The sequence below is a fragment of the Cebidichthys violaceus genome, unplaced genomic scaffold, assembly GCF_023349555.1.
Source record: "Cebidichthys violaceus isolate CVI_PGR_0920_01 unplaced genomic scaffold, fCebVio1.0.p SCAF_269, whole genome shotgun sequence".
Lineage (NCBI taxonomy): Eukaryota > Metazoa > Chordata > Actinopteri > Perciformes > Stichaeidae > Cebidichthys > Cebidichthys violaceus.
In genome coordinates this window covers 17501-40929 of record NW_027176449.1, presented here as the reverse complement: position 1 = coordinate 40929, position 23429 = coordinate 17501, and the positions used below count along the sequence as shown (strand labels likewise).

Sequence of the window (23429 nt, the reverse complement as noted above, 5' to 3'; positions counted from 1 at the left end):
TGTCAAAGACAGCCCTAGTCATTAGCGTCCGTTTCATATTTCAATTACTCGCACACTTGCACATTCACTCACCTTTTTGGCATTCCCCGGCCCGGCCATGAAGGCAGACATGTCGAACAGCCTGTTGTTGACCACAGGGAGTATCTTCATGTGCTGGAGCCCCACCCCGGAGAAGCTCCTCATGTCGTCCAGGAGCTCCACTCTCTGTTCCGAGCTCATCTTGGTCAAATCGGCGTCCAGGATCACAGTCAGCAGTGTGATTGGCTCCTCGTTGCTACACATGAACGGCTGGACGTCCTCTTCCGCGGAGGCCTGGTTGGATGCCAGCTGGGCTGCGTCAGGGTCCGAATGATCTTCAGGGTGCACCTCGATGGAAAACACCTCCGAAGACGAGGAGGATTTGGTGTGGTTGGAGATGGACACCGAGATGTAATGGACGCCTTTGTCCTCCTCCAAAGGTAGACCCTGCAGGATTCTGCTGTTGGCATCCCAGTGCAGCCAGGCAGGGAGGGAGTCCTTCCCCATCTCTGTGATCTGATGCATGAACAAAACAGAAAGGGAATTAAGATCAAGATAAACCCAAGTAGATAAAACATGTATAATGAATCACAATTCTGATGAATTTGAAAGTTGAAGAACATGGAAATGGAAGGCCTCAAACACAAAAAAGCTTTCAGAAGTAGAACTTTTGGCAACTGTTACCTGTGAAAAAGATTATGCTTGCTTATGAAATAGGGAATGTACTTAACGGGGAAAAAATGTATTATGCTTACATAGAAAAGAAATGCACAAATAAACCTTGTACTTTAAAAACTTTTTTTTTTTTGTCCAGTACACAACAATTGAACGTATTGAAGGGCAGCGGCTGTTACAGGTGCGGTGTGCAGCGATGCCGCTTTGCTTTTGTGGGAGTTCATATTCCATGGTGAGGTCGTCACCCTGTACTTTTCATGTGGAGTATTTTTGTATTGCAATATTTTTTTTAATTTTTTCTAGTGATGCTGAAATAAAGGGGTTAGGGTGTGGGCTTTAGGCAGCATGAACAGGATTTACTGCTGTGACTGTGGAACATAGTATGCACGAAGCCCGACACCGCGCACACACACACACACACACACACACACACACACACACACACACACACACACACACACACACACACACACACAAAGCAGTGCCCTGAATTGTAATTTAAACCCGACTAAAATTAAAATAACGTGGCCAATTATCTGACTGGGGACGTCCCCGTGGCAGGAGGCTGATGGAGAGAAATGGATCACGGGGGAGTGACAACGCATCCACACACATAAATCCCGAAAAAAAAAAACACACACAAAAAAACAACACATGAACAAATGCATCCTGTGCTCCCCAGCCCCTACAAGTTAATTCTGCGGCTAATAAATCCTGGTTGATAAATTATGTAGAGGCAGTGCTCCCTAGACACATCATTAATGCTCTAACCAGCACACAGGCAGCGCCGGGGGGAGGGGGTGGGGGGAGCACACACACACACACACACACACACACACACACACACACACACACACTCACATACACAAAAATGGACACAAGGCCATAGACAGACGCACAAGCCTACACAAAGCTGGGTGTGCGTTTTCACTCGGACACATGTGGCCACCCGGAGAACATCAACAGTACACACCGTCTGCCTTTTTTTTGTTGTGTATTTCCACAAGAACAAAGTGGAAATAACCTGTTTCAAAGATTTTATATATTTTGCCTTGTTCCCTCAAATTGTCCCTCTGTTGTTCCTGTCCTTCGGCCTTCTTTAGACACCTAGTCCCCCCTCCACCGTTCTCCTGCTTCCTGTTGTTGCGGTTTCAAAAATGCCATTCTCAAAATGCGACTGTCCTTTTCACCGGTAGATACCGGCTCACTTCTGAGCCGATGTTTTTGTCGGGAGATGTCACGACTCTTGGCGGAGATTCCATCAGATTCCATCAGAAAACACTAAATATTATTTACAGTTTAATCCGCCTCGATCATTGTTTGCTATTTCAACAATTTCCACTTGCGGGCAACAAAAAGAAAATAGCCCAAATAGGACTGAAAGTGTTGACGGCATGTTATCAGCCTCGTGAAGGAAAACCACTCGCGTGTCCTCAGACGTCGGCTCCTCGAGCAACGTTCCATTTAATTTAGTCACAGAGTTCCACCGCCTCGGAACTTCAAACCAATTGCCTCTTGACATGGCATTGCAAATTAAATCACAAAGAGATGATGAAGGACAAGTGAGTTGCCAGGCAGTAATCTCATCACAGCTGTCATAATTGCTCTGTGAATTACTAAATTGCGCCCTGAAAGCACAAGGACGATCGCGTCCTTATCTGAGGCCAATTAAATGAGGGGGAAGGAAGAAAGACGGTGACACTTAATTTCATTTTTCAGGTACTTTGGTCAGAAGAGGTGAAAATATTACAAGTTTACAGCACAACAAAGTCAGCCGTGCTACATGGTGGGACGTTTGGCTTGTGTGGGGGAAACTTGTGAATAACATCCCAAGGAGAGAGTTCTGTGAACAGCATGAAGGACCGCAGACTGGACCGCTTCGTCTCAAACCCGATCGGCTCCCCCGAACGTCTTCTCCGTCAGCGACCGTTGAACCAGAAACACAACGGTGCCTTTTTAAAAACTCCTACGTGAACCCAGCAGAGAGCTTGTAGTTTCCTGCCTCCCTAAAAGAACATGAAAAATACATCAAAATCACCCACAAAAATGTCAAGAAAAATCTTTTCCTGGCACGGGGCTCCGGCGCACAAGAGCTTGATGTTTGGCCCTAAAGGTTATCGTGTGCTCTCACACACACTCCTTCCAGCCTCCCGTACAACATCCGTACAACACACACACCGCTGGCAAGGTTGCAGCCCGAGACCTCTCCGAAAACAGCCGGGGAAAAGCCCCGCAGTCTGGAAGACTTATTTTGGAGAAGCACAGAGGAGAAGGAAGGAGACTAAACTGCTAAAAAGGTGGTGGCAAGGGCAACTCAGGGCACTAACTGAGCTGCGTGGTATAGCCTTTCAAAGCACCGGTTCTATGCCGCGCTCAAGGACACCTATTCTCCAAAAAGGTTCAAATCCTGACCAGGTTTGAGAGATACGTCTTCTAGAGAGTTAGGGATGGGCGATCTTCTCTATTTTCGCATCATCCAACCGTGGCTACTCAAGATTTTCTCTATTCAAACGACGACTCCTCCTCGTCTCTGTAACTGTGAGCAGGAGGATGGAGGATGGAGGATGGAGGAGTGGCCTGTGATTCAGGATTTGAACTCCACTCGTCATGCTGGTTATCGGCGGCTCAGCGGGCGGACATGCTGCTCCATCACCAACGTCTCTAAAGATTAATTCTAGAAGATCTCAGTCCTGATCGCTAACAAACACCTTGACATCGGCGTTGGTTAAAAACCAAATCATCCCGCATCCCTTCGATCGGCTTCAGCCTAACTTTGAGCTCCGGTTACAATCACTGCTGATGTTGGCGGCATTAAAAACCCGAGCCACTAAGAGATAAGAGCCTTCACAGAATGAATCACTGACATGTGTAAAGAGGTCTAAGCACGGCTGTCACACCCCCCCCCCCCCCCCCGACTTTAAAGAGTTAATTAAAACGAAATAAGTGATAATCTCATCAAAGTTAGGGGCTGTTTGATCATCTTTTCCACTCGCTGACACATGCACATGTCAGCCGTAAAGCCACCGTGACTATCGGCGCTCTCGGCTTCGGCGACGGGCGCTTTGGTGCGACCAACTTTTGGGCGAGAAGGTATTTGAAGTCTGCGTGAGCGGCAGGCGTGACACCCCGGGAGACATTATCTCACATCACTGTCCTTACCGCTGCTCCGGACCGCTCCGCCGCCTCGCCGCTTTTTGTTTTGGAGTTACCGTCCTCAGTCAGAGGTCCTACACCCTCGATGTTCTCGGACATAAAACGTACTCCATGCTCTGCAGTTCAACTTGGTTTCAGTTTGGTGTGGCGAGTGTCTCTCATCACTGCCATGAGACCACAAAGAAGAACGTCTTTGAATAAAAGTCCTCATACCCATGCAGAGGGAAGCGGGTCCTTTAAGGGGGCTTTCATAGCTCAGCTGTTTGGTTCGGATGCAACGAACTCGGGTCAGTTTGCCCGGTGAGCACAGTTCCAAAAAAACAAACCAGGACCGCCTACAGAAGGTGGGTCTCGGTCCTCTTCTAAGTGGACTCTGGTCCGGTTGGTTTGTGGTGTGAAAGCAAACAAATCAACCGCAGGATTTGTATGATAGCAGATGTGTGATCTGTCGATCATGAAGTCCGTTCAGGAAGAGATCTCATTGATCTGGATTTCAGGCCATGTGGGCGTCCTCCTGATTAATGGGTCAAGAGCTGTTAGAACTGCTGCGCTCGTGTCCGACTCCGTGTACTTTGTCAATTCATTAAGTCCATTAAAAAGTGTTTGACAGCGATCCCTTCAGCAATGAGCCCCGAAATCATTAGCCTCATGCGTCCCCCAACGTTTGTGGAGACAGGACTTTAGCACAGTCCTGTCTCCACCGGTTAGTCATTATTATATTTAATATATTATATAACGAGCAATCCTAAGAATGCTTATTATCAGTTATTTCTTTGGAATCTTTGAAACACTGATTTTAATAGAATTTGCAGATGATTATCGCCACAACGGAGCCGAGGAGCGTCGTAGCAAATTTTTGTGACAATTCAACGAGGAGTTTCTCGCCCGTCCAGTTTTTTGGGAATCGCGCCAACTGCCATTCATCAACATCGTCCACGCAGACCATGAATGAGACTTCTGCTTCTGCAACCCAATCACCCCAAAAAATAAAAGATGGTTTAGGATCGCAGCCAAAACCATAAAAAAAAAAACCTTCAGGTGGAGAAATACTGCAGCTCTTCTTGGCTCTCGTTGACCTGGTTGTTCATAATAAGAGTTGCGCCTCCACAAAAACACATCTTTATTATCCTGAGAGACGTTCAATCACGAGGCTCTTTTGAGGGTTAGGGTTAGGGTTAGGAAGGAAGAAGAAAGAGAGAGAGAGAGAGAGAGAGAGAGAGAGAGAGATCTCCTCAACGTGGAGATATGACGAGGAGGCGTCGAGAATCTCTGCGTTCGGGGGGGAAAAGAAAGCAGTTCATTGTTGCGGCAAAGGAGAAGGCGGAGAAAGGAGGCCATTGTTGCCGGGGACCCGGCTGACAGCTCCACAGATAAGCCTCATATTTTGGAGGAGATGAGGGAGGAGGAGGAGGAGGAAGAGGAGGAGGAGGTGAAGCCTGAGCATGCCGTTATGATACGATGACTTGGGGCAAAATGAAACTTGGCGTGGTGAGGAAATGAGAGGAAGGGAAACAGAAGGAACATGGAGGGAGGAAGGGGAGGAGGGAGTGATGGACAAGGAGGAGGCGGGGGGGAGATAAGAGGAGAATGATGGGAGGAAAAAAAAAACAGGGGAAGTGAGGGGTGATGTGAAAAGGGGAGCGAGACGGAGAGTAACCCAGAGGGGACGTATGAGGACAAAGAGAGAGAGAGGAGGAGAGGGAGAGGGAGAGAGAGGGAGGGAGAGAGAGAGAGAGAGAGAGAGAGAGAGAGAGAGAGAGAGAGGGAGAGAGAGAGAGAGAGAGAGGGAGAGAGAGAGAGAGAGAGAGAAATGCTGGCATGGTTGAGTGTTTCCAGTGGAAAGTATGAGGAGGAGAGGAAGAGGAGGAGAGGAGGGATTGACGGGAGAGCTATAGAACGAGAGGGGGGGGTGGGGGGGGGCTTTGGGCGCCTGTTTACGAGGGTAAATCCATCTCAAAGCCCATTTTCTACTGTTAAAGTTCATCCCCGGGGCCCCGCCCACAGCAGGCACGGTCACACCCGGTAACAATGCAATCTAGGAACGGGAAACACACGAGCAAAAAACAACAACAACAACAACCGTGTTTTTTAAAAAAATGGAAAAAAAAACTGTACAGATTTGAAAATGTACATAACATTTTTCATGGACTAGACTTTCAGGTGTTATTTAGAGACTATTTCTTTAGCAGGAAGCTGTTGGAAACCACGTGTGATCACCAGAACCTCCGTTACACCGGGCAAGAAAGCCCAGAGGGGAGGAGGAGAACCTCCACGGCTCAGCACCACAGAAGAAGAAAGAGACGACGCACGCCGCTCCGTGGTCCTTTAAGAGAAGCGACACGATGTCTGTTGTTGACGCGACGGAGACGCTGGGACGAGACGTCACGAAGACCGAAAGAGACGAGTACGACCCGACACACATACACACACACACACACACACACACACACACACACACACACACACACACACACACACACACACACACACAACCACAAATACACCCCTATTATATAGTCATTAAAGTATAATGATGGAGAGGGCTCTTAGCTATAAAACCTGCGTTAAATTACTCTCTCTCTCTCTCTCTCTATTGCACACACACACACACACACACACACACACACACACACACACACACACACACACACACACACACACACACACACACACACACACTGTGGTAAACCTGGGTGCCAAAGCCTGCAGCAAAACTCATAAAGCTCTCTCCCTCTGACTTTCACTTCAGTATGCAGTTTACAACAATGGAAGAAGACGCAGGAGAAGCCGGCCATTGTTTGATTCCAGCTGTGCGGGTGAGGGAAGGGAGATGTGGCGTGTGTGTGTGTGTGTGTGTGTGTGTGTGTGTGTGAGGCCCAGAGACAGTAAGTCAGCTGCTCATGCTGACCACGCAAAAGAGAAATCCATGCAGCGAGTGTGTGTGAAGGCAGAAGACTGGGGGGAGGCTGCAGTGACAGTGATGGTGGAAGAGTTTGTGTGTGTGTGTGTGTGTGTGTGTGTGTGTGTGTGTGTGTGTGTGCGTGTGTTTGTGTGTTGCGACAAGGACAACTGGAAGGCGAGCGAGGAGACAAGGAGACGAGCACACAGCTTGCCGCCTCTTGCAGCAGTCGGTCCTCGGCTCAGCAAACACACACGCTGTCTCACTGTCTCGCTGTCTCACTGTCTCACTGCGCCGGGCTGGACACCAGGGGTGAGGACAATAAAGAGGGTGTAAACAAACGTCCCGTGGAGACAGTGTGTGTGTGTGTGTGTGTGTGTGTGTGTGTGTGTGTGTGTAAGAGAGAGAGAAGACAGAGATACAGAGTGTGAACACACTGCGTATACTACATATATAAATATACATATGTGAATGCAGCTGTATCTTTGCACAACCCCCTGCTTGGAACAATAACTGTGTGTGTGTGTGTGTGTGTGTGTGTGTGTGTGTGTGTGTGTGTGTGTGTGTGTGTGTGTGTTATCTCCGTCTCAGCATGTGGCTCGTTTTTCCGCAGACTCTTAGCTCCAGCTCTGACTAATGCTGCAGCCCCACCAGAATTACTCACTATCATCACACACACACACACACACACACACACACACACACACATCATCCTCACTCGTAGAAAATGTTCTCCTACACTTTTACTCGCTGCCTCACGAACAGCACATGTGCACATACACACACACACACACACGCGCACACACACACACACATACATACACACACACACACACACACACACACACATACATACACACACACACACACACACACACACACACACACCCCCCTTCGGCCCTCTTTGAAGCGTTTGCTCACACAAATACAATTCCATTTCAGAAGAATAAAGAGGATGTGATATTCTAAACACGCGGTGCCTTTGTGATCCGTTCTCTGTGGAGACCCGACGCCGCAGACGAACCAGAACCACAGAAGTGAAAGTTCTCTCTCTCTGTTCTGGAACGGACCGGACCTCTCTCTGTCAGACAGCAGCGCTCCCAATTGATCGATTAACTCGACTATTGTGTTCTCGATTAATCATTTAAGTCTGATGTGCTTTTAAAGGGTAGCGTTGGTATCGTCTCATGTGTGTGTGTGTGTGTGTGTGTGTGTGTGTGTGTGTGTGTGTGTGTGTGTGTGTGTGTCTAAATGACCGACGAGGGTTTAAACTGATCCGGTGTTGAAGCAGGAAGCTGCTAAACGGGCTACAATACTATCATTTGGGCCAACGTCCGTCCACTAAAAGAGCTCCACTGACAGACTCAGATTATTATTATTATTATTATTATAAATATCTGACAACGATATAGAAACGTGAGTGAGATGTTCAACGTCACGGTTCAGATTCTCGGATCGAAGCGAGATCGGCCGATAACAAACCGACGGGATGGAGTGAACGGTGAAGAGAACTCTGTCGGGTTCTTCCCGTCGTGTTGTCAGACGTTTAGAAGAACAACCAGAAGATGGAGCTATGTACTTAAGATATGAATCGTTTCAGCTCTACCGCGAAGATTTAATAACACTATCCGGTAGTCGCGAAGTAAAAAAACCGCACACTCGGCATCAACCGTCGTAGAGTTCAGCACAGATCGGTGAAGGGTTGGAGCAGGTTGTGACACGAGGACGAAATTAAGACGATTAAGCGCATTTCATCGATGAGATGCGAAGAACAACAAAAACCCGTGGAGATGTTCGACAGACTCGCTCTCCCTCCAAACCCGACGGCCCGGTTGCATCCTTAAAGAAGCGACAATCACCCCCCCCCGTTTCTCTTTTGATGGCCGCGTGAATAAAACATTAGCCGTCTTTATCCGGCTAACGAGCTAAAGCGGCGACGCAAAACCGTTCAATCTCGACCGCGCCGCTCGGGGGGGGGGGGGGGGGGATAACCGGAGACGAGATGGGAGGCCGGTCGCTGCCAAACCAAACCCTCGAGCTTCACTCCTCCGCTCTCTCGTAAAGACGCCGGAACTAAAAAAGGTGGCGAACACTGAGCTGTGTCCGTTACGCCCGTGTCTTATTACACCGGCGACGGTCAACACATCGCCCCGCCGCGCGGTATTGCCTTAATAGGCCGATCTGTGATCCCCCGGTGTCCAGCTTCTAAATATAAGTCGGCGCTACCGTGGCCTTCACGCGCCAAATATGGCTCAGGCTCTCTAAGCCTGGAAACCCACATGAAGAGCGGGCCGCCGCCGCCGCGTGGCGACTCCACCCCCCCACCCCCCCCCTCTTTTTTGGGGCGAAGGACCAAGCGTGCTAAAGGGTCCAAAAACCTTTGGGCTGCTCGGCGACAAAAACCGGAACGCACCACAACAGCATCACACGTTATCTCCACAGCGAACAGACGCTGAAATATATACTTCCACTTCTCTGTTTTGGAGCACAGAAATAGCTCCTCCCCCCCCTTCCTTTGAGATGGGGAGTCAAACAGTGGCTGCTTGGCAGTAATTATCTGTGCTAAAAGGTCAGATGGAAATGACTCGCTGACGTGCAGCAACACGGACACACGGGGATGTTTCCCAGCAGATGCATGTCAAACACACACAAACCCCAGAGAAAACACCACATTATGAATGAATTTATAGGAGCATATAATTTAGGACGTATGAATCAAAAAAAAAAAAAAGAGGCCTCGCCCGCTCTATGTTTAATTACATAGCAACACGGCCACCAACACACGCCGGTGCCAGGAAACCGATCGCGGCACCGCTAGCTCGCAGCGAGGCAGGGTGACTCATATGTTCTGGTGTGTTTTTATCTCGGGTCGCCTCCTCCCTCCCGCTCTCTCTTTAATACCAGTTTTCCACCGCCTGCCCTGCCAGCTAGCAGCTATGGGGCGACGGGGGCTTACAGGGTGAGCCTCTCTGTAGAGAGGAGGGGCGGATGACGAACGACAGCGGCGCGTTTATTTTAAGAGGAGGGGCCCGGGAGTTGAAGTCCAAATAACACAATGAGGTCCGTGGGCTTAAAGGCCCGTCGCAAAAGGAAATGTGGGAAGGAGTTCATCGGTAGAGAGAGGTGAGGAAGTAAAGGAGAAGGAAGGCAGGATGATAGGAAAGAAAGAAGGGAAGGGGCAAAAGAAGACGAGAAATGTAACAAGACGTAAAGGGGGAAAGACAGACTGTAAAATAAAGGAAACAGAGGAGGAGAGGATCATGAATTGAGAGGAGAGGAAAGGACTCAGTGGGGAGGAGGAGAGAAAGTTAGTTTTCCCACCGAAATGACCCCCCGGGGGGGAATGGGGCCTTTACAACAGCAAGCTACTGTCTCCATTCATCAAGAGGGGAGCGAGTCAAACAGCTAGTCAATGTGTTCTGACAACCACACACACACACACACACACACACACACACACACACACACACAGCGGCTTTGTCTCTGTGTACACACACACACATACACACACACACACAAAGCAACACTTTCCCACAAAGACGCATATGCATTCAAGAGCTAATTATTTGCACTGACCGACTCTCTCTCTGTCTGTCTGTCTGTCTGTCTGTCTCTCTCTCTCATGTCCTCACTTTCAAAAGATGTCCTCACAAGGTGTAAAACTTTAAGCGGTCCTCATGAAGGTATATGTACAGGTACACACACACACACACACGCAGTGGCTGTCTCTCCCTGTACTTCTATCATTGTGAGGACGCTTGATGACTCAATGCATTCCTTAGCACCCAACCCCTAGCATAGACCTAAACCAAGTCTGAACCATCAAACTGGCTTTTAAACAAGTGAGGACGTCCTCACAAGGTGTAAAACTCTAAGTGGTCCTCATAAAAATACAAGTACAGGCACACACACACACACACACACACACACACACACACACACACACACACTTTCCCACTAAAACACTCATTGACAGAATGCATCTTGTAGCTCCTGAACCGTATAACCAAGTCTGAACTCTAAAACAGGCCTTAGAAGAAGTGAGGACCGGCCAAAATGTCCTCACTGTGAAGGTCTAATACTGACATTGGTCCTCACAAAGATAGATGTACAGGTACACACACACACACACACACACACACACAAACACCATATCCTCTCTTGTATGAGCTCAGACGGTGAAGCAGACCAGTGTTTTGCCAAATAAACAAAATAAACAACATAAAGTTTGCTATCCAGGGTGGTGCTTTGGGGCGGTTTTACATAGCTCAGAGTGTGTGTGTGTGTGTGTGTGTGTGTGTGTGTGTGTGTGGAGGGGGGGGGGAGTAATTAGCTGAGTATCTCTCTTTTTAATCTGCATGCAAATACACAAAATATTCACAAAGGAATATGAAACACATGCTTTTGAGGCCCGCATGTAAAAAAAAAAAAAAAGAAAACGAAAAAATATCCACGATATTTCTTCTCAAATTTACAAACTAACATCACACACACACACACACACACACACACACACACACACACACACACACACACACACACACACACACACACACACACACACACACACACACACACACACACACACACGGCTGTACTCTGAACTCTCTTTGTTCCGAGAACCGAAGTACAAAAGACTTTCTAGCGAACGTCAGTTATTTCCAGGAACGAAAGAGGGGAAAGAAAGGAAGTGAAGAGTGGGTGAGCCGGCCTGCCAGAAAGCCCATCAGCCAATCAGCTAATTACGCTGGTAAATTGCGGTAATTAGGCAATGGAGAGTACTCATCTGTTGGCCAGAACCCCCCCTCCCCGATCCAGCGAGCCACTTCCATTAATAACAGCAGACGGCGACAGACCCGGCAGCACCTGAATACAGATGCTCCACCTCTTCAGCTGAGTTATCGCCGCGCTCATCGTCACTCCGTCACACTCCGGCCCGTTTTCACAAGAAACCACCATCAGTACGAGCGCAAAAACATTGATTTGGCCTTTTCGCTCCGCAACCTTGAGCGCCAACCTTCTAAAAAAAAAACCCCTGAGGATGGGGGATGGACTCACATCTAAAGAGAAGGGGAAGGATGGCGGACGCAGGGGGAGGAGCTGGGGGAGGGGGTGTTGAAATATGTAATGGAGGAGAGATGGGGGGGAACGGAGGGCAGCGCTGGAATTAGAAGCGGAGGAGGAAGCAAACGAAGTCTCTGAGGTTGTGGATATCGAGCGGACGGTCGGAGAGCAAAGGAGGAAGGAGGTGTTGAGTCTTTCATGAGGACAGTTCCACAGGAGGAACCAGAGGAGGCTGGTCCTCCTTTATTTTTGAGCGATCGCCATCTTGGAATAAGACCGTCTCCATCTTTGCAACCGATGAACAGGAAGTGACCATATCTGGACTGAGGAGGAGTGGCTTAGAGGTAGATTGACAGGTAGAGACCTGTCAATCACTGTGTAGCCCCGCCCCTAAAGCATCCCCTGCTTTATGGTCTGTTTGACTCTAAATGGAGCATAATGTACTAAATGAACATCATGCTGTATTGAAGAAGACTGTAAACTAGAGATTGAGACCATAAACTCATGTTTACAATGTTTACTGAGGGAATAAATCAAGAGAGAAGTAGAGTCATTTTAGACTAGACTTCTATACGACCAGAGGAGTCGCCCCCTGGTGGACACTAGAGAGAATGCAGCTTTAAGACATGAAGCTTTGGCTTCACTCCTCAGAACCGGAGGTTGCCGCCTGGTTTTACCGCTTAATGTTTCTATCAACATGAGAACACAGATAAGGAGCCAACTACGGCAGAAACTAACTCCCCAACTTCTCACCGTCGAGACAGAATCTGTGACTTTTCATTTACAGGAAAGTAGATTTTCCCAAAAGGTGCTCCTGAGGTCACGATGTCGTTCTCCGTTCACGCCTCCCTCCGTCTCTCCCAAAACCACCACTGTCTCTCCTCCTCTCTCTTCATTGTTCCTTCCCTTCCACTATGCCCACCGCTGTCACCTCCTATTGGCTCTAATGGGGGGGGCAGCTTACAGTGTGACAGATATAATCAGGTTTGGAAGAACAGCTTCAGCCTGAGGGACAAACGGAGAGCGGGCGAGGAAGAGGTGATGAAAGAGTGAGAGGAAGATGAGTAGCAGGAGTAAAAATAAAGAAAGGAGTGATGGAGGACAAGGGAGAAAGAGGAAGAGAGACGAGGAGAGGAACCAGCAGAGAGGAGAGCCCAAACTAAAAAGAGCCAAGACTCAATAAATAGCGCTTACATTACATAAAATAACCTCCACAAACTAGTTTCTATTTCAATCTCCACAAGCTCGGACAAGCCGGGCAGCCGACCCGGCGGGTCGCGCGTCAACTGTCACAAGAGATCAACGTCCCTTTAAACCCTATCCGTGAACACACGAGGAGCCTGCTGGGTGGCAGGAAGCCACCCGGAGTCAGCCCCGCTCGGTCGTCCGTGAAAAAAACATGAAGATTAATGAAAAACTGAAGAGCGGAGAGAAAAAAAATAGAAATAAGACGACACAAAAGTATTTAGACGATTATTACGTTATTATCATCTACAGTGTTTCTGTCTTCATAAAAACACAATTCAAATGATTCGGACCTTTCTCTTTTTTATATTAACATGAAAACATCTCCTTCAAACTACTGGATTTATTCAAGTTGATCACTAAAACTACATTTTACAGATTACACGTGAACGCATCACGATAACGTTATAATGTACCTTCAGCCAGTACTCATGTTCACTGAGCAGAGCCTGAAGGCATCGTAGTGTAACTGAAGTGAACCTCCGTTGGTTAGCCGTTAGCGGTGCTGCTAACGTTACTAGCTCTCCTCTGATTGGTTGTTTACAATGAAACATGATCAGAGATCAGAGACTAGAACCACATGTTCTACTGAGTACTGGAGAACCATTGTCACTAAAACTTTATTTACACTGTGATGGTTAACGTTAAACTGTGAGGGGTATCAGGGATCCACAACGATCCTTTACATCAGCGGTCCCCAACCACCGGGCCACGGACTCATTTGGTACCGGGCCGCACAGAAAGAATAAATAACTTATATTATTTCCGTTTTATTGATTACCAGAGTCTGAAAGATGTTTTGTTTTGAAAAATGACCGGATTCTCTCTCAATTTCATCCGCCTGTGCTTCTTGACACACGTTAAGACACTTGTCTCGGTCACACGTTACCTCAAAACTTAAGGTTTTGCTAAACTAGCGAAAATGAGTAAATCTCTTTTTGGAGAGGCCCACAAAAAAGACAGAAGAAGAGCCTACAACCTCCAAGAAAAAGAAAGCTTCATTTAAACAATATCAGGAGTCCAATTAAATATCAGGAGTAATTCTGTAAATGACGGTGGCCTTAAAAGTATGTTTGAGACAACAACTCTGCTGGTGTTTGGATTAAAATCCAGGCTGAAGATCCTGAGATCGCCACCAAAGCACTGAAAACCCTGCTTCCATTTACAACATCCTGTCTTTGTGAAGCGGCATTTTCTGCGGTGACAGCAATCAAAACAAAATGACGGAGTAGACTGGACACAAGGTTTCGTCTCGTTGCAGAGAAACAAGCTCAGGGCTCCCGCTGATTCAGCGTTATTGTGAGTTGTATTTTTTTATGCATTTTATATTTGTTTTCATGCCGGTCGTATCATTTTATTTCATTGTGTTTATCCGACGCACCTTGAAGGCCGGTCCGTTAAAATATTGTCTTACATGAAACCGGTCCGTGTCGTAAAAAAGGTTGGGGACCGCTATTTTAGACCTCTGCTCTACACCTCTACTCTAGACCTCTGCTCTACACCTCTACTCTCGACCTCTGCTCTACACCTCTACTCTAGACCTCTGCTCTACACCTCTACTCTCGACCTCTGCTCTACACCTCTACTCTCGACCTCTACTCTACACCTCTACTCTCGACCTCTGCTCTACACCTCTACTCTCGACCTCTACTCTACACCTCTACTCTCGACCTCTACTCTACACCTCTACTCTACACCTCTACTCTAGACCTCTACTCTAGACCTCTGCTCTACACCTCTACTCTAGACCTCTGCTCTACACCTCTACTCTAGACCTCTGCTCTACACCTCTACTCTAGACCTCTACTCTACACCTCTACTTTAGACCTCTACTTTAGAACCCTCTACTTTAGACCTCTACTCTACACTTCTACTCTACACCTCTACTTTAGACCTCTACTTTAAACCTCTACTCTACAACTCTATCTTAGACCTCTACACCTCTACTCTACACCTCTACTTTAGACCTCTACTCTACACCTCTACTTTAAACCTCTACTCTACAACTCTACCTTAGACCTCTACTCTACACCTCTACTTTAGACCTCTACTCTACACCTCTACTTTAGACCTCTACTCTACACCTCTACTCTACACCTCTACTTTAGACCTCTACTCTACACCTCTACTTTAGACCTCTACTTTAGACCTCTACTTTAGACCTCTACTTTAGACCTCTACTCTACACCTCTACTTTAAACCTCTACTCTACAACTCTACCTTAGACCTCTACACCTCTACTCTAGACCTCTGCTCTACACCTCTACTCTAGACCTCTGCTCTACACCTCTACTTTAGACCTCTACTTTAAACCTCTACTCTACAACTCTACCTTAGACCTCTACACCTCTACTTTAGACCTCTACTTTAGACCTCTACACCTCTACTTTAGACCTCTACTTTAGACCTCTACTCTACACCTCTACTTTAGACCTCTACTTTAGACCTCTACTCTACAACTCTACTCTAGACCTCTGCTCTACACCTTTACTCTACACCTCTACTTTAGACCTCTGCTCTACACCTCTACTCTACGCCTTTGCTACTCTACACCTCTACTTTAGACCTCTACACCTCTGCTCTACACCTCTACTCTACACCTCTACTTTAGACCTCTACTCTACACCTCTACTCTACACCTCTGCTCTACACCTCTGCTCTACACCTCTACTCTACACCTCTGCTCTACACCTCTGCTCCACACCTCTACTTTAGACCTCTACTCTACACCTCTACTCTACACCTCTGCTCTACACCTCTGCTCTACACCTCTACTCTACACCTCTACTTTAGACCTCTACTCTACACCTCTACTCTACACCTCTACTCTACACCTCTGCTCTACACCTCTGCTCTACACCTCTGCTCTACACCTCTGCTCTACACCTCTGCTCCACACCTCTGCTCTACACCTCTACTTTAGACCTCTTTGAATCCTTTTACTTCTTCACAAATCCATTTCTGCGACGGAGCTTCCTGCCTCATGTGAAGGTTTTTTATCGGTGCAGTATGAGTATATCTTCATGCTGCTCATCACTGCGGGAACTTGAGTGATACGATCTGATTTGACAGGGCTGGAAGAAAGGAGCGAGGGAGGAGTGGGTGAGAAGGGAGGGAGGGACAGGACTTAAAAGCAAAAGAGAGGAAGTTCAGTGACAGGATATGAAAGGCTGGAATGTGATGGAGGGACAGAGAGGAAGAAGAGACGAGAGAAGACCGGTGTGATGAAGAAAAAAAAAAGGAGCAGCAGGGTGGAGAGATAGGAAAGGTGAGAGCGATGGCTGGTGAGAGATGGAGGACAGGAAGGAAGGGAGTGTACAATATTAAAGGTTTAGCCTGAAGAAGCGAGAGGGGGGGGGGGAGGGAGGGAGGGAAGAAAGGAAGAATGGAGGGACCACATTCGGGGCGAGAGAGCAAGCAAATGTGGACAAAGTGTGTTCGGAGCAAAGATGGAGACGGATGTGTTTAAAGTCTGAGAGCGTGGAGAGAGGAAGAGGAAGAGAGGGGAGGATGAGGATGGATAAGTGGGGGAGGGAGGAGGAAGAAACAGAGGGAGTAGGGAGAGGAAGAGAAGAGGGTAATGCTTCTAAAGCCCCCCCCCCGATTCACATACGAGGCCACATATATTGTGGAAAAATTGGCCATTGCGGAAAATTCCGTGCAATTAGAAGAAGGGCACATCGCTCCGAACGGCTCTGAAAGTGCGTTCCCTCGAGGCAGGTCCTGAGCGATGGAGGCTCCTCTCTGATTCTCTCCGATTGTTCTCCGAGTTCATCTGGAAGAACAGTCCCCCCCCCCCCCCCCCCCCCACACTCTCTGTAGAGGCCCTGATGGCAACGACTAAAGACTCTTTTTCATCATCGATTAATCTGACAATTATCTTAAAGAGTTATTGATTTGTTTTTCGGTCCATAAAATGTCAGAAAATAGAGAAAAAATGTACACACATATATATATATATATATATATATATATATATATATATATATATATAAGTATTTTAAAGTCTTTGTTGTACTATTATAGATAATAGAACAGGTGGAACAGGAAGTTAAACCTCAGACACATGAGCAAACAACGTGGGACTCACCTTGACGATATCTCCCAGGTAAACATCCTCCATCTTGTTCGGCACCGTCATCTGAAAGATCCGACCCACGACCGCCGAGGAGTCTGGGAAGGCGGCGGCGGGGGGCGCGGCCGAGTTCCACTCCGTCTCCCGGACGCCTTCCGTTGCTTCCCGGAAGTCCCGGAGGAGCGAGGAGCTCATGGAGGCCTCCAGGTCTCCCCCTCTGCCCTCCGTCGGCGCCGTCTCGTCGGCCGGCGCGTCGATCTCCGCGTCGGCGCCGGCCGACGGAGGGAGGAGGCCCGCCGCCGCCGCCAGCAGCAGGCCCAGCAGCAGGGCTCTAGTCCTGGGTAGCCTCACGTCGAGGCCCCCGCTCGCCCCGACGCGTCCCGCGCTCGCTCTGTTGCGCATTCTGTTCCTTCTCGCCGGTCAATGGTGCGGAAAAAAATAAAGTAAAAAAGAGGATGTCCAAGTGGGAGGGGGGGACTTAGGGGCGAGCATGCACCCCCGACAGATAGAGCAAATCCCTCCTTTTCAAACGGCCCTCCCTCCTCTCTCTCCTTCCTCTCCTGTTGGCGCCGGGGCAAGAATCTGTCCTCCTCCTCCGCCTCCTCCTCCTCCGCCTCCTCCTCCTCCTCCCTTGGCTTTATTCTTCCTCTTCCCCTTTCGGCCTTTTGTGCCGAACCCCTCAGAGGTTTAGAGGTCCCATTGTGCCGAGCACCTTAAGAGATCTGTTTGGAGACACACAAAGACAGAAGGCATGGTTAGGGGGGACGCTTTCAGAACCGGGGGGGGGGGGGGGGGGGGTATCCAGCTCCTGACCACTTCAGTCTCGTCACAAACCTAAAAAGAACTTAAAAGACTTAAAAGCGCTTCTCACTGAATCACAAGTCAATCCCCTCGACAACTTCAGCCCCTGAAAGTGATTCGTGCCACAAATCTCATTGTCGATGGAGATCCATCATGAAGACGGGGGGGGGGGGGGGGGCTGAGTAATCTGATTAGTTCTTACAACAATTCTGTCTCTCGTTCGTCCCTCTCTCCTCTCACAGGCTCGTCCTCACTAAACAGCTCATCGGTGGGTCATTGAGAACGAAATGAGCCCGGGGTGGGGGTGGGGGGGGGGGGGGGTGATGGAGAGAGAGAGAGAGAGAGAGAGAGAGAGAGAGAGAGAGAGAGAGAGAGGTAGGTGATATACGGTGGGACTTTGGATCAGCCAACAATGCAGAAACCCAGTCAAAAGCTTTCTTGGAAGCGCTAATGAATGCATGCCTTCTCTATTGTGAGAGGGGTCAGACTGAGTGTGTGTAGGTGTGTGTGTGTGTGTGTGTGTGTGTGTGTGTGGAGCATGTGCTGGTGTGCGAGGTAGTGTTTGTGTCCATTGTGGACTGTAGAGGACTGGGGTTTGTTATTCATACAGCTCTTTCATGGTGGAGAGGATCCCCCCCCTGCGCAAGTGTGTGTGTGTGTGTGTGTGTGTGTGTGTGTGTGAGACGACACAAGAGACCCATGCTGTGATTCCATTCTGCCCCGGATCAGAAGCCTCTGGAGAAGTGAACTCCCCGCCCGGCAACAACAACACAAGGCTCCCCAGGTAGCCGTTGACCGGCTCAGAACCAGAACCAGAACCTCCTCCGAGCTCCACCTTTAGTTTTTTTTTTTAAATCACGGCTTTTCTTTGCTCTACAACTTTTTTTTTATCACTTTTACCTTTTTTTGGGGGGTATTTTTCTTTTGAAGTTCTCTTTTCATTGGAATTATCTGGGCTGTATTTTGGAGCGTTAAAAGTTCTCTGGAAAAGTAGTCCAAGATGGCTGCCGGGGGATAAACGCCGTCCCTTTCATGTTGGCTACCCTTCAACCGCGCTGCCGGGGGGGGGGGGGCAACGTCCCCCCCATCTCCCCCTATCTCCCCCTTTTCATTCAGTCTGTCGCGCGTTTCCTCTTTCTTTTTTTTATGCCTTTTGCTTCTTCTTTCTTTGCTCGTCTCCGTCTCTCAGGAAGTCTTTTTGTCTCGTCTACCTTCTCTCTTTTCCTCCCCGGGCTTAAAGGTGCGCCACGCCTTCTCTCTCGCTCTCAAATCTGAAAAACCTTCCGAGGCCTTTCATCCTCCTCTCTTCTCCACTTACTCTCCCAAAACCAAAAACACAGCCCGGCTATTCATCGCGTGACAATGGAGGATGGTGGATGGGGGTGAGAGAAAAGAGAGAGAGAGACAAAGAGAGAGAGAAAGATTGAGAGAGAGAGAGAGAGAGAGACAAAGAGAGAGAGAGAGAAAGAGAGAGATAAAGAGAGAGAGACAGCGAAAGAGACAGAGAGAGACAGAGAGAGAGAAAGAGAGAGAGAAAGAGACAGACAGAGAGAGAGAAAGACAGAGACAGACAGAGAAAGAAAGAGACAGAGAGACAGAGAGAGAGACAGAGAGTGAGAGAGACAGAGAGAGAAAGAAAGAGACAGAGACAGAGAGAGAAAGAAAGAAAGAGACAGAGAGAGAGAGAGACAGACAGAGAGAGAGACAGACAGACAGACAGACAGAGAGAGAGACAGACAGAGAGAGAGAAAGAGACAGAGAGAGACAGACAGAGACAGAGAGAGAGAGAGACAGACAGACAGCGAGAGAGAGAGACAGAGAAAGAGAGAGACAGACAGAGACAGAGAGAAAGAGACTGAATCAAAGAGGAAATGTAGAGAGAAGACGTGCCTCCTGATTGGTGGAGGAACATCAGAGTTAACGACCACTGATTGATGCCGTTACACATTCTGGACGTCGCAAGTTACAGAATTATGTTTGGCCACGAACGTCACCCACAGCTTGAAAAACAGAGGGAGGGGGGGGGGACTGGAACTAGTTCACCGGGTACCATGGCGACACCTTTTGTGACCGTGTGACTCTCTCTTCCCATTGGTCGAGGATCTTTTTTAGAGTCTCTTCCCTGCCCTGCAAAGATTTATGGTGTCTGGAGGGAGGGGGGGGGGGGGGCTCAAACATGTTGATCATGTTTGAGCTGAACGAAGTAAAGCTTTTCTTTCTTTCTTCCTTCCTTCCTTTCTTATGGAAGTTGTTTTAGGAGCTGACAGCCATCCTCAAACACAGTGAAGTCACGTCGCATTTGTCCTCGACTCAGACTTCAGGACTGAATCTACGCCGCTTCAAAAAAAACAAAACAAAAAGCTTTTTATAATTGGCTTCGTGTTGCATTTGCTTCACAAAATAAAAATCGGTAAATGGCTGCACTTGTCAGACTAATGGAGCGGCTTTTACGACCGAATCCAGAGCGAGTGGCTCACCAGAGAGCGTCGCAGCAGCTCAACAGTGCCTGAGTTTTGTAAATTCAAAAGTCAATGCAACGCTAAAGTCTCGTTCCTCACCGTTTATATGCAAAGCTGAGAATCCTGGGGGTTTATTTATTAGTCTTGTCTTTATAAAAACAAAAAAAACACACATGAGACACAACATGTACAATCACACGGTACTACAAACGCTGTGGAAAGTACCATGAATGTGTTCTATCCTCAGCCAGACTCACCGATGACCTAAACTCTCTTCTGGAGGCTAGCAATGTCACGCGAGAACATTCCCCTGATAGAATTGGCCGGAGAAGAGCTAGTTAACGTTAGCCGTTAGCCACAGTCCTCCTAGCTAAATAACGGCGCTAACGGCTAACGTTTACGGAGGTCGTGTTCGAGCTCCATAAAATTGGAGAAGAGCTAGTTAGAGTTAGCCGTTAGCCGCAGTCATCCTAACTAAATAACGGAACTTGAATGCGACCTCCGTAAACGTCAGCAGTTAGCTAACGTTTACAGAGGTCACGTTCAAGTTCTTTTCAGTAGAAACACTGCATTGTGGGAAGCTACATTTCAACAGTATCGCGACGTGTTCAGAGGGAGTCTTGTAGACTTTTAGTTTAGTGTGAGAAACTTGAGGTGGATCTTCAGCAATTAATATAAAATGTTAAAAAAGAAAGCGAGAGAATCTTTGGCGTTTCGCCGAACTGAACTTCTGGCCTCCCTGCTGGAACATCGCACGCTAGCTGCTGCTGCTGCTCAGTGACAAAAATAAAAACAGCCAGACGTGACACCATCCCCGCTATCGGGTTGCGAGGACGTCTTATAAATAAACAGTTAACTCGACACGTCTCTTCCTCTGTGGGGGTGGGGGGCACCGAGTGGACCCGGGACGAGGTCTAAAAGGAGCCTGGAGATATCCTGTCATCGGCTAGCAAAGCACAATGTGAAATCTATAGTTAGCAGAGGGCGCATGCATTTCCTATTTGGTGTTTAATAACAGGGTGGACCGAAGGTAGTTTCACGCCCCGCTACGCTCCGACGACTGCAGCTCAAGAACGTGTCGTGATAATTGTAAAGGACGGTATACCAGACCCCCTTTTTAGAGCAACCATCGAGGGGGGGCACCTTTGCAAATGAAAGTCTTTGAACCTGTAGCCGCCTCGTGAAGGGGATCTGGTGCGGTGCTAAAAAAACCATTAGCTCACCTCGCAATCGACGGTTGTTGCTGCTTCAAACGTTCCTCGGGGTGAGGACTGTTTGGAAGCCCACATTACCTCCCGAAGCCGTGATCCTTCACTCTGCAGACTACACTCCCAGAACACATTTCACCCGACAAAGTGGCTCTTTTTCCGCCTTTTTTTTTGGTTTGTATGTGTGTGTGTGGGGGGGGGGGGAACCATCCTGGGTGGCATGCTGACACTTTAATGCCATCACTGAGGGTATGATGAAAAGGAGGTGATGTGCGTGGAGGACACGGGACGGGAGGAGGGAGCTTTGAAGGCACCGAAAGGTAAAATTTCTAGAAAGGCTTTGATTCCTTCCCATGGGAGGAAAATGAAGAAGAAGAAGAAGAAGAAGCACACACACACACACACACACACACACACACACACACACTTCCTGACTTAATAAGGGGAGTACAGGCTCTGAGGATTTTAGCATGAAGCCCCTCGAGGGGCTGATAAAAACCAGATCACGGAGCGATGTGGAGAGGTACCTGCCACCGCTGACCGGAAGCATCCCGAAACCGAAGGACCGGGGTCGCAGTCAAAAGTGCTCCCACTGGAACGTTCACTTCGGCAACCGACGAGGACACGGGAACGCCACTTGACGGCCAATTAGAAAGAAGAGGGAAAAGGAACTCCCACCGGAGAGATCTCGTTAAGGACGAAAAACGTTCAGCGGCACTTTTTAGTTTAAGTCCTCTCTCTCTCTCTCTCTCTCTCTCTCTCTCTCTCTCTCCTGCTGTCACCTTTCCCCCCCAAAGTCACAGCTGACGCCTCTATTATTGGCCACTGACGGGAGGCGCGGGGGGGGCTTCTTAAAATGGTCACATTCCTTCGGGGGAAGTTCCCAGACTGACAAGTGACACTGACGCCGCTACCACTATCTCACTCACTCACACACACACACACACACACACACACACACACACACACACACACACACATACATATCTATATATTCACACACATGATCTCCTGGCAGAGAGAGCAGCGTCTCTGCATCGTCGTCTACTTGCAGCCGTGGCGCGAAACGCTCAGCGTCACAATGCAGTTTTACCTTCACAATGAGATTTAGATATTTAGCGCTGAGATTAGACTCTCTTTAGGGATTCAGCCGGCATCGCTCTCCGGTGATCTGCAACGTGTCAACGGCAAAGTGAGATTACGCTTCCGGTGTGAGCGTGTGGGACGTCTGCTTTGTTCTTTTACAGGGAGGGAGAGAGAGAGACATAGTGAGAGAGAGGGAGAGAGAGAGAGAGAGAGAGAGAGAGAGAGAGAGAGAGAGAGAGAGAGAGACAAAGAGAGAGAGAGAGAGAGAGAGACAGAGAGAGAGACAAAGAGAGAGAAAATGAGAGACAGAGACAGGGAGAGAGAAAGAGAAAGAAAGAGACAGAGAGAGAGAAAGAAAGAGAGAGAGAGAGAGAGAGAGAGAGAGAGAGAAAGAAAGAGAGAGAAAGAAAGAGATAGATGTAGAGAGAGAGAAAGAAAGAAAGAGCGAGAGAGAGACAGACAGAGAGAGAGAAAGAGACAGACAGAGAAAGAGAGAAAGAGAGAGAGAGAAAGAAAGAAAGAAAGAATGAAAGAGAGAGAAAGAAAAGAGAGTTCCGTGTCGGAACAATCGTAACCGCAGCGCTCCACGTTCAGCCGGTGGGCAGTTTGCCATTGGCAACCAATCCTTGGCCGTTGGTGGCCATCAGCGGCAACAACTTTTACAAATATGAAGTAAAACAGGAGAAGAGAAGATTCAAAAAGAAGTATCGGGAGAGGAAGGAAAATGATACTGTAGTGAACTACAA

General features: G+C 48.3%; 1 protein-coding gene across 1 annotated transcript in view; it reads right to left on the bottom strand.

The window, feature by feature from the left end:
* Nucleotides 1-23429, bottom strand: part of LOC137880067 (dystroglycan 1-like) — a 45070-nt gene that overhangs the window by 4147 nt on the left and 17494 nt on the right. Inside the window, exons 2-3 of the mRNA XM_068721150.1 lie at nucleotides 17145-17851; nucleotides 73-534 (exon numbers count right to left, since the gene is read on the bottom strand). Coding sequence (XP_068577251.1) covers nucleotides 73-534; nucleotides 17145-17531 — 849 coding nt within the window. The 5' untranslated portion in view covers nucleotides 17532-17851. The remainder of the gene's footprint in view (nucleotides 1-72; nucleotides 535-17144; nucleotides 17852-23429) is intronic.